The sequence below is a fragment of the Sinocyclocheilus anshuiensis genome, unplaced genomic scaffold (assembly GCF_001515605.1).
Source record: "Sinocyclocheilus anshuiensis isolate Anshui unplaced genomic scaffold, SAMN03320099.WGS_v1.1 scaffold74, whole genome shotgun sequence".
NCBI lineage: Eukaryota > Metazoa > Chordata > Actinopteri > Cypriniformes > Cyprinidae > Sinocyclocheilus > Sinocyclocheilus anshuiensis.
The window spans coordinates 220,650-232,820 of NW_015546044.1; the positions used below are offsets into that span (position 1 = coordinate 220,650).

General features: G+C 36.2%; 1 protein-coding gene across 1 annotated transcript in view; it reads right to left on the minus strand.

The window, feature by feature from the left end:
- The window catches only part of LOC107698986 (CUB and sushi domain-containing protein 1-like), a 320,519-nt gene that overhangs the window by 52,146 nt on the left and 256,202 nt on the right, over positions 1-12,171 (minus strand). The window contains exons 36-42 of the mRNA XM_016500120.1: positions 9,663-9,759; positions 8,548-8,652; positions 8,306-8,424; positions 7,087-7,156; positions 4,921-5,037; positions 4,155-4,364; positions 2,835-3,023 (exon numbers count right to left, since the gene is read on the minus strand). Coding sequence (XP_016355606.1) covers positions 2,835-3,023; positions 4,155-4,364; positions 4,921-5,037; positions 7,087-7,156; positions 8,306-8,424; positions 8,548-8,652; positions 9,663-9,759 — 907 coding nt within the window. The remainder of the gene's footprint in view (positions 1-2,834; positions 3,024-4,154; positions 4,365-4,920; positions 5,038-7,086; positions 7,157-8,305; positions 8,425-8,547; positions 8,653-9,662; positions 9,760-12,171) is intronic.

The window sequence follows — 12,171 nt, forward strand, 5'->3', positions numbered from 1 at the left end:
TCCCTCTCAATCCTTCTACAATTCTTCCTGCATTCTTTCCTCCTCCTTCATTTCCTCTCGTCTCCGATGGAATGCTGAGAGGGGTGCCTATGTTAATCCCTTGTGCCGTGTGCTCTCTCTCGCCACCTTACTTGCTAAATGAAGTATCGATCACAGCATTGATTTAAAAAAAACATGCCACGCTATCAAGAAGAAATGCATGGTGATGCTATCGATTGGGCAAAAAAAGTTTAGTGGTGAGTGGGGATGGGAGGATGTGGGGCTGTGGTGAACTAAAAAAGAGGAGAGAGCCATAGATGGAGGACAGGCCAAGTAGGTTGATATGAACAGGTGGGGCAGAGGAAGAGAAAATCGATCAGCTTTCTAATGCCTGGGAGAGGAAATCTATGTACATGACAGCCTGGGCATGAACTATTGGTGGCAGCACATGTTGATCATACCTAGAGCAGTAGGGGTGTGAAGTACTTATAATTTTAACATTTACTTAAAATTTGTACTATACTTCTATTAGTAACTGTACTATAATTATATTAGTAAGAATTTGTACTTTACTTGAGTCCCTGATTCTACTTAAATGTAATTTAAAGGGGTCATATGATGTTGCTAAAAAGAACATTATTTTGTGTATTTGGTGTAATGCAATGTGTTTATGCGGTTTAAGGTTCAAAAAACACATTTTCCACATAATGTACATTATTGTTTCTCCTCTATGCCCCGCCTTTCTGAAATGCGTCAGTTTTTACAAAGCTCATCGGTCTGAAAAGCGAGGTGTGCTGTGATTGGCCAGCTATCCAGTGCGTTGTGATTGGCCGATCCTCAGCGACCAGCACGGATCAGCTCTAGGCATGACAAAGCGGATATCGTCCTCTTTTGGAAGGCCAAACAAAGTAGTTTCGCTTTCACAATGAAACACACAGCATCTCCACAACATGGCAGCGGCGGCAACAATACTATAGCGAGAATAAAAGTTACGCCTTCTTTCTTTGCGTGAACATTTGGGCGGCGTTATGCAAATCTTCCCACACAGTGACGTAGGCATGTGGGGGCATGTTTAAACAAGGCGTTTTAGGAGGGCATGGACAAGTCTTAACTTTTATAAAGAATATCTCTTTGGATTTGAGACTTTAGTCTTTGCAACTTTACAGATCTTCTTTATGCACCAAGAGCTTGTAACACTCCAAAGAGAAATAAAAAATTGAAATCGCATCATATGACCCCTTTAAAACAGGCAATAAAGTGAATTTCAGTGTTAAATTTGTAATTTGTGCCTCTAAAGAGACATCTCATCAGTCACCACAGCATAAAGTCTTTGACCTAAACTAAAGCAATGCACTGTCAAAGCACTATAGAGCTCTTTACTATCGGTAAAGATGGACGAACTTGAGTGTGCGCATGGTCAACGATCAGTCTATAAACAATTATATTCAAATGTCAAACAAATATACAGACAGCCTTGGCTGAATTTAACCTTTAAACCCATTATTGTATGGGTTTATTATATGGACACGATAAAATTCTAAATAATCAGGATGCTTGAAAATGCCCATTGTCTGTTGATTTTATCAGTATTAAAAGCTATTATAAAAAGATGCATTAATTTTAAATCTAGCTGTGACTTCGCAACCCATCAAAAATGCCATTTACCTGTTAAACATCCACTAAAGCTGAAGAATATTGTTCTGAGGTACTTATGTAAATATTATAGTAGGAGACTTTCAAGCAGCTGAGATGGTCTAAAAGAAAAAGAGTCACATCTTTCATCTTGACTGTTCATATTACACAGCATGGGGGTGTGATGCATCATATCTATTCTTTCCTTTTACACTCTCACACCAGAGCTCTCGATTACTGCAAATTCAATTACGCACGGTGCAAGAGTGTTCTAACAAGGCCCAGGTTGATACTAAGATTTTCTTTGTGTGGATTATTATAACACAAAGCGGATGAATAATGTGTGTTTCTATTTGCGGGTTCACCTGTGCAGCGACGCTGGGCAAAGCACTAGTGCCTGAACAAGGCAACGAGGCTGCAAATGCAATGTCAGCCCATTGAGTACCTCCCTGGAGCGTCTTTATGTCCACACGAGCATTCAGCATCCCCTGTGCATATGTTACCTCGTGACCCGCTGAATAATTAACTCATTGAATCAACAGAAAAATGAGCATGAGAATGTGGGTCAAGAATGAACTCGATTAGTTTCCCATCATCCCCTTGGAGCAGATGTTAGAATAAAGCCATTGAGTCTGCAGTGATGGTTTACAGTAAATAATTTACATTTATGTGCAGTTGCCCTCCTGGACCCCACATTCAAAGCTGAAGTGACGATGGGGAGAACAAAGCTAATAATTAAACATACATAATATAGTATTTGCCAGCAGTTAAGTAAATTATTTATGTATAAACTATTTTATAGCACTTTTTGTTATTTGTAGAGCTTGACAGCCCCTGGTCACCATTCACTTCCATTGTATGAAAACGAGCAGCATGAACATGGTGTGAAACCTCTCATTTTGTGCTCTACTGGAAAAAGAAAGTCATACAGGTTTGGAACGATATGAAGGTGCTCAAGTGATGTCAGGATTTTCATGTTCTGAACAAAACCTTTAAAACTCATATTTATTTTTAATGAATGGAATTAATCACATTCCAGTGTGTAACTCAGATTATTTATACCTCCAAAATATCAATGTTTTACATGACAATGTGTAGTATATTAAATCTGACACATTACATTACAAACTAGGTTGGTTACTAAATAAAATCTATCCTCTCAGAATGCAAATAAGCATACCAGATGTTTACTGGTGTGGGGGAGAAAATGGAGTTGGTTGTACCTTCACAGCGAGGAAACGGATGATCCCAGTTACGCGTAGTGCCATGTTGACAGGTAAAAATGGAGTGTCCCATCAGCTGATACCCTGGATAGCACTCAAATGAGATGGACTGACCCACATTATAACCAGCCCCAACCACCACACCATTGCAGAAGGGTTCAGGATCAGGACACTCTTGAAGTTCATAGGCTGGAAAAGACATATTGATACATGAAAGACGGGAAGAAAATGTATGATTTATTTAGGAACCTGGTAGAAGAAAGCCAGGCCCAAGTCCATCTTTTGTGACACCTCAAAGAAATCAACTTTCATCAAAAAAAGAAAAATTGCTCTGAGCTCCAAGCACCAATCTAAACCTAGATTCTGTGAATTTTACATGTAAACCATATGCATGGAATCAACTGATCGCTGTACCCCAGCAAAGCATTGGGATTTGATTCAAAGCAAATGTAATCAAAGCTCCGACAACTTTCTCTCAGACATGCAGGTCTGAAATTCATGGCAATGCAACCAAGTGATCAATGTTCACTGCAGGCAGTGAAAACACTAGAACACATAAACATCACCACATTTTGTCTCTGGGTCAAGATGTTTATCTTGCGTTTCTACGTCTATTTTTTGTGTCTTTCAATTCATTCTGAAGAAACATTTTGAAATAAACAAAAAAATCATATGCTTTCTATTTCTTTTCATTAGTTCTGTCCGAGTCTGGAGCCATTATAACAACTTTTTCTAAATTATTTTTCAAATCTCATAGACACAAAAGGAAATACGCTGAAGCTTTCAGACTGAATGACCACAACTAAATAAATTAATTTCTGTGGATCAGAGCATCTTACAAAGCACTGCAAAAGGGAATACTGCCAGATATAATGCTTGATTTATATGCTAATGTACACATAATTATGTAAATATTGATTTCACAAGCCATTTCAATACTGCAAATTGTCATTGCATTATAGTGTAAATTCTGATAGCTTTCACGGATCCATCCTAGAAAAGCCCATTTCTATGACAATTTTAAATTCACTCATTGGACTCATATTATACTTTGGATTCTGGCATCAGCAGCATTTTATACCTGATGGATTTTATGCACAGCTTCACAGAGAATGGGTTATTACCGTGTTTACTCATTATCTTGACTGATCGTCTTGGCAAGGTATTGAAAATGACATGCAAATTGAGGTTCCTGAGAAAATAAATGTGCAAAGGCGGTACTGCAACAACAATGCTAACTACAACAATATGTGGAGGCTTTTTTTTTTAAATGGTTAATCTTGATAAAAACTTTCAAAGTTTCTTATTTAGTTTCCTTACCCTGATAATCAAATCTGAAGCCAGGCTTATTCTGAGAGTGATCGCTATGGAAATACATAGTAGTCTCATGTGAAGTGGTTAGAAGAGATGGTGGTAAGTCCTGCCCACTGAATTTGCCAATCACTGTGCTGGTGTCAAAAGGTCCATTCCTAATTTCCAGGAAATCATGGTTGGCCTCAGTGGAAAAGTTCAAGAACTGCACATGAGCCCCTGTTTGGATTAGAAAACAAAATGTGTTTAGTAAAATTAATATCCCAACCAGCTTGCTAACGGCTATTTTTATATAGGCAACAGGGGTAACACTTTAGATTAGGGAATTCACCATTAACTAGAGTTTTCCTTCAATATACAGCTAATCTGTGTTACTGCAAGTGTTACCGCAATAGACATACAGTAAAAAAGTTTGCTGATATTATTTTTATATCATATTTCAAATCTGCAGCAAAATCAGACAACAAAGGAATCAACAAATTAGCTTTTTTAGCTTCAATCACACTAAAAAAAAAAAAATTATTCAGGCTTGTCCAGCTAATGTGCATGCATATTCTATGCTAAAAATGAAATATTAAAAATGTGATTGGCATTAGTAACTAAAAGGTAGGAATTTGATGTATTACAGCTGACATTTCTGGTAACTTCCAGTAACAAACCAGTAAAATATCATGGTTAGCATTACCAGTTTTATCCAGTTCATCTTAAACTAGAATTCACTGCCATTAACAACAATCTTTCTAAACAGCATCTGCTCATTCTGCTGTGTCCTCACCGTAACCGACTGGCAAGTAAATCCTCCAGGTGCAGTCACTGTTGCTAGGGTAGTTTCCTGGGAAACCAGGGCTGAGGATGGTGCCTTCCATTACTTCTCTGATTCCCCCACACTGAGCTGAAAAGAAAAATGGTGGGACCAGTGTTAGAACCATTCATTTGTAGAAAACACATACCGTGGTGTAAGCCAACCCTGCTGTGCTCAAGGTTAAAGTACTTCTAAAGACCAATAAAAACAACGGAACAAAAACAGTGGTCAGCTGTCAGGCTATCATTAGAGAATGATATGAGACGACCAACAGGCTATTTCCACTTCTTTTGATTGGTGGTAATATATGTATATATTTATGGCAGATGACTGAAAGTGAAAATTGCTGTCACTGACCTGAACGCAAACTTTTTTTTTTGGTGAGCCAGCAAGGCTTTTGTAGAGTGGGATACAAACGTCTAAGAGCACATTGAAAACTACTATTTTTTCCATACCTCCATAAGAACTAATAAGAACTACTGTAAACAGGTTCATAATTAATATGAATAATGCAATTATTAATAATTAATTCTAAATTCTAAATTAATTCCAAAGTGAAGGTCATGGTAACCCACTAGTAATGACTCAAGTATTACCAAATTCTTCAGAAGGAACTTGGATCAGTATTCTAAAGTGAATAACACGATCACTATCTAGTAATTACTGAAATCATGTAAGCTTTTGAGGTTTTTGTAAGATTCTGTATAGTAATTCCTTTTGCTAGATTTGGTAACACTTGAGTCATTACTAGTGGGTTACCGTGATCTTCACTTTAGAATACTGATCCAAGTAATTAGTAATTCCTTTAGAATGATGTAGTAACACTTGAGTCATTACTATCCAAAACCTTACATATATCTCAAAAGCTTACAATGACGTCAGTCAACATTAGGGAGTTATCATGCTTTTCACTTTAGAATACTGATTCAAATAATTAGTAGTGCCTTTAGAAGGATTTGGTAATACTTGAGTCATTACTAGTGGGTTACCATGATCTTTACTTAAGAATTAATTATACATTATGCATAATTCACATTAATTATGAACCTGTATAGTAGCTCTTAGTAGTTCTCTTGGATATATGAAAAAATAGTAGGTACTGATTAGCTAATAGTGAACTACCACTTTCAACTGAGCCCTATTACTTACTAAATCGTTAATCAGTGTTTCTTGTTAGTTAATAGTAGTTACTAGAATGTTATTAGGGCATTAGTAATTTGTTCCTATGTAGTTATTAATTAACAACAGAGCAGTATTCTAAACTGTTACCCAAAATCTAATTTATATGTGATATGTATTAAGTGATATACATGAGATGGATTTTAAATTTGTTAAAGGATTTTAAATTGGTTATGTTTGCAATATTATGCATCTTTTGCTTTTAATGGAAGCAAGAAAATTAGAACTTTGCTTGTGAAAGAAAGTAAGCAAGATTCTTTTAATTTGCCTCTAATAATAAATAATTAAGATATATAATTAACTAATTAAGATATATATCCATTTGGAAAGATGTGTAAACATGCAATGTACTGTTATATCTTCAGCAACCTGTGTGGGCTACAAGTCGATTGATGTTTCACGTTGCTTAGCAATGCCGTCTACCTTGTGCAGTAACCCTAAAAGCTTTGTGCCGAATAAATAAATGTAACACATTAGCTTTTCAATTGACATCATAGGAAAAACAAGTCTTTTATTTATTAAAAAGGCCAATTCACTTCCCAAAGCTATCAAAGGCCACTCGAGCACCTCTGTAGCCTTCAATCTTCTCATATCAGTGAAAACGCATGCTCTATCCCCTCCTCCTTTCGAGGCTTTGAGTCTAAACTACTGATTGATTCAAATATCACTCTGATTAAAGCCTTGGCTTTGGACTCAAAGAGACCCTATGGATGTACTGAGAAGCCCTACAAAGCTTCATATCCTGAATGTAGGGGTTAAAAATGTGCTCTGTGTCTTTGAAAAAGCAGCAGGAATCAGGAAACTGCTGATGACAGTCCAAGCCATGAATCATCTCAAGAGCTCTGCCAATCACAGCAGGAGATAGAACTAATAAGTACCTAATAGGACACTATTAGGTTTTTCTCAAGAAACATGCAATGCTTAATAAATAAATGAATAAAAGATGACAGAAGTTATTACCGATGCAGAGAGGAGGCGGATAGTTCCAGAGGCGCACAGGCACTGGCATGCAAGAGATATGGGAGACTCCCTGCAAAGACAAAACATAAAAATAATTTTTCAGTCTTTCGTTCATTCATTCAGTATTCACACTGGCCACATTCTGACCATCCAGTTTTGTTTTTTTTTTCCCTAAGATTTTTGGGCTTTCTTAAGCCAAGTTCTGAAGCTCATCATCCTTTCTTGTTTTAAGTCTGCATCTAGTCTGAGCGAGTCTATGCTACTACTAATCGCAGATGTAAACTAATTTCAAACTGTCCCGAAATAGCTGTCAGGTTTGCACACTGTTTGCAGCAGTGACCAACAGGCAGTGCGAGTTAGTAACTGATTATATGTAAAATACTTTTCAAATACATTTCAAATACTCATAATCAAACTACAGTTACTTTTTTATTCATTACATGATTACTTAATATGCACAAAATACATACATTTTTCATAAGTTATTGTATTGTATTTTTCATAAGTTATTGTATTGCATAATATTTCAGCTTTTTCAGGTCATCAAAAAGTAGTCAGATTATATTACCTAAAATATGTAATGTAACAGATTACGTAACTAACTACAAATTTCATCATGTGGTTTGCATTCAGTAATGGACTACTATTTGTAAGTAATCTACCCAGCACCACCAACAGGTAATGCAAATGTAAAAGAGCAGATGAGCAACATGAAGCCAGGCATCAGAAAAATCATTAACTGTCACTGCCCCCATCTCTCCAACCAACATTTTATCCAAAAAACTGACTGCAAGGTCTTTTGAACACATGACCTTGGCATTACTACTAGTACATAAATTTAAGCAGTCCACAGAGAAAAATAAATAAGTTTCCCAGGGGAAAATCTTTTGTTGTTGATGTGAAATGTTAAACTCTACACTAGTTTTGTGAAAAATCATTTATTTTCCATAAAAGTTTGACAAATTAGATAGGTGCCAACATGGCCAGGTTGCATAACATGCTCTCAAATCAAGACTAATCATGGTTTCCTCTGACCACATTGTTTTGAGCAGTGAATTATTTGCTACAGAGAGCGTTTTATAGATTTTTTGGTATTCTGTACAATTAACTATTTTGGAATTGTGTTGGGATGCCACTTGATGTAACTTCTGTGTCCTGAAACAACGACTGCTGCATTGTGTCCACGGTTTTGTCCAACTTTTGGCAAGTTCAGTCTCACCTGCAGAGTATATCCAGGGTCACACTGGAAAGACACCACACTGTTCATCTGGAGTCTCTCGCCCACTTTGAAGCCATTCATGGGTACTACTGGTTCAGGACAGCTAGTGAGGGACACAGCTGCGAGAGAAAACAAGAAAACATGACAAATAAAGAGAGGAATTAAGTTGAATGCAAAAGCTAGTTGAGTTTTTAGAGATGTGTGTGTAGTCCAGATGCACAGGACTGCAACAAATGTCCTACTCTTGTATTCTAGACGGAAACCAGCTGCAGAGACGCTGATGTCTGAGAAGAAGTGCAGGTAGAGCTGGTTGGAGGTGCTGTTTAAGAGGGCTGGAACTGTTGTGCCTGTAGAATAACGAATCCGTAAGCATATTGTGGTTATGTAGTTGAATCAATGTATCCTTGACCTTTGTACAAGACATATTTTTTGATAGTGGCAAATTAAACTTTGTACACTTCACATTGTTATTGTTAACTAAAACTAAAATAATTAAAATCGGTTCTGTTAAACAAAGCTGAAAATAAAGCTGAAATAAAATATAAGATGAAAACATTGGCTAACTACTAAAGATAAAAGTGAAAAAAAAAAGGCATGGAACTGTAGCAAGCAATTTAAGATATTTATGGAATGATGTGGAGGTTTTTTATCTTATTCTGCATACAGTATTTTAAATCATGCATATCTTACATGAGATGACATTAAAGCAAAGTTGCAAACCAAACATCATGCATTTATTTTCACTTGGCAAGTACACAGACATTTCTGAAATACAAAACAACTGTCTGAATATCAAGTTTTATGATGTCTTTGAATTTACATCGTGCTCTGCACTATTGTTTAAAAGTCAAGTAAAATACAATAAAAATACACACTGTTCTTCCTTAAGCATTCATTTCTAAAAGTCCAATGCAGATGAGAATCGTTAAGCATGCATTCGTCTGAAGTTTATACAGCTCTTTTAGTCATATGGCTCAGTGTGTGTGGATATGATTGTGTATAAATCATATCCAGTGCCTCTCTAGGGCACTTGTAAAATTTGTGCCTGCTCTTTGTGCCAATAAAAGGGAAAATTCAGCCTTCTCTACTGTGTAAGTAGCTTCCGATTCCCATAATGCAACACAAATGCACACTGGCGACAATAGAGAATCGTTCTTATGATGTATAAACTGTTCATACATCATACAGTGGTCTAAATATTGATGCAAAACTACATTTCTGTGCAAGACAAACTGTGCATTTCTCTCAGACATTCACATAGGAATATTCCAAGCATTCAAAGCAAAAAAAAAAGAAGCAACATTGTGACAATGTGTTTATGTAATGAACAGAGTTATAGAAGTATTAGACAGCCCACCTGAGAAGCTCCCCAGCATGGTGTCAGTGCTGTCACCCCCATCAAACACCTCGAGAGAGTCCCAGTTCTGCTCAGTCACAAAGCTAATCACCTGGATCTGAGAGAAAGGAACAGAACAAAGGAAATAATACAGCAACTTCCTTCTTTGTGAGTATCAGTGGATTGCACTGAAAAAATATTATAGGCACTTGGCTATCAGGCATGGTATGCTTTAAAGCTTGAGTCTTGAAAAGTTACAAGAATGTGCCAAATAAAGATATTTTAAAATGCCTATTTGATGTGTTATATAACCGTTCAAATGTCATCTTCAAATCTGAGATGCATTTTTCTGCATTTGTTGTATATGCTGTTCACACAGTTTTTCCAATGTTCAGTCCTGTAAATATTTTGGTAGACATTTATTTTTCCGCCCCAGCCTCAAACAAGCCTAGAAATTGGCTGGTCACAGTGGCATGACTGTGGCTATCCCTGGAAGATTGTCACATCTGATAGCCTTGTTGTCAAATGGCACATTTATTTGTACTTGCTTCACACAGTGAATTGGAAATTTCATGAGAGGGAGGGGGTTAGTTCTATATCCAGACCATCATGAGCAGTCTGTCTGACACAAAACGAAAACACACCATCAATCCACCCTATAGCATCAGTTGAGAGCTATTCTTTACTTCTTTCCTAAACTTAAAGATGAAACAAGTGTACATGGACCTGAAACTAAATTGTTCAATGATATTTGTTCCTTTTTGGCTTGGCAGAAATTATGAGTATGATCCAGCTCACAGACCCATAAGTGCATACGTATAATTTTGTTGGTATTTTTAGTATTTTGGCAATAATTACTGCACAAGCATTTTATACAAATTGGCATGAAAAGGTGAAAAAGTATAATCAAGGCATATTTAAATAAATAAATAAACTTGAACAATTTTTAAACCATTTAATTTATGTGCACCAATTTAGCAATGCATAGCACTAAACAGCAATATTTAACTATAAATATTTTTACATAAAATTTGAATGCACGAAAAATGCTAATCAAAAATATTGCCAAGCCCAGCAGTCAACAGAACAGAAGAAAAATATGCACAATAAGCTGTAGAGGAATCTCTCTTAAGTCTCCCAATCTGCACCTCTTTCCTTTCAAACCGCTGCCTCTTCATATCAGTCTCTCTTACTTTTGGTGATGCTGTAATCACTCCTGCATGGTTCCAATTCTCCTACAGCGAGAAGTATATGAATTGGGTTAAAGGCAATTAAGTAAGCGGTCCTGAACTCCTCCCATGATTCAGAGCTATATTTGATTACATTTGTATCCAACAGTGTGAGACAAATCTGGAGAGATGGATGCAGATGCTACTTGGAGAAAAAAAAAATAAATAAATAAAAATCACTCGTATTCAACCATCACTGCTCATCTTGCCTACTTTCACCCTTTTATAGCTGCATTTAAAATGTTGATATTAATAAGACGTGAAGAAGACGGATATAATTATAAATAAATGTCAGTATTTAAAAACATGATGATATTCAATATAACTGACATTGTATTAAAGCCAAATTGTGAAGTTTCTGGTGTCCTAATGGGACTAAAACCCCTAAGGAATTCAATCTAATGAAAGGAATGAATATGTCTGTATGTATTTAATGAGAGCAGTAAATACGTGACTCTGCTCAGGAGTTCCTCAGGGACCAGTCATGGGCCCATTGCATATTGACTTCAATAGTCAGGTCTCATCAGGTCTTCTCCTGCAACAGAGTCTGTATTACAGCTTTAGCTGTATTAACCACAGGCAAAGAATCAGAATCAGAATCAGAATCAGAATTAGCTTTATTCGCCAGGTGTGCAAACACACGAGGAATTTGTTGTGGTTTTTTAAGGTGCTCCTGGTACATACATACATACATACATACATGCATACACACATACATACATACATACATACACATCTGACATGAGAACAGAAAAAACAAAACAAAAAAACATTTAAATAGTAAAACTTAACAATAAATGTGTATGAATCCGGAACAGTAGATTTATGTACAGATTTGTGCATCATTTACTCTATATAGAACTGTATAAATAAAGAGATATGCATATGTATTTACATAATACTTGAGAAAGAGGCAATAATTAAGGATGTAGATTGAATTACGGAAATTAATTACAGAACGCAGGTAATGATTCATATGTTAGCGGTTTAAGCTGGAGATGGCATGGGGGAAAAAACTGTTTTTCATTAAGTCCTGTGAAAGGCTACAGGAATTCATTTTAGAATAGACATAATGAAAGATGCAATAATGTATTTTATATATATATATATATATATATATTTATTACATTATTGGGTTTCACTTTATTTTGATGGTCCCTTTAACACATTCAGTTGACTATAAGTAACGTTGCACCTACATGTCTACTAACTCTCATTAGAATATTAGTAGAGTATCGGTAGACTGGTAGGGTTAGGGTTAGAATAAGTTGACATGTACTTGCAAAGTTACTTATAGTCAG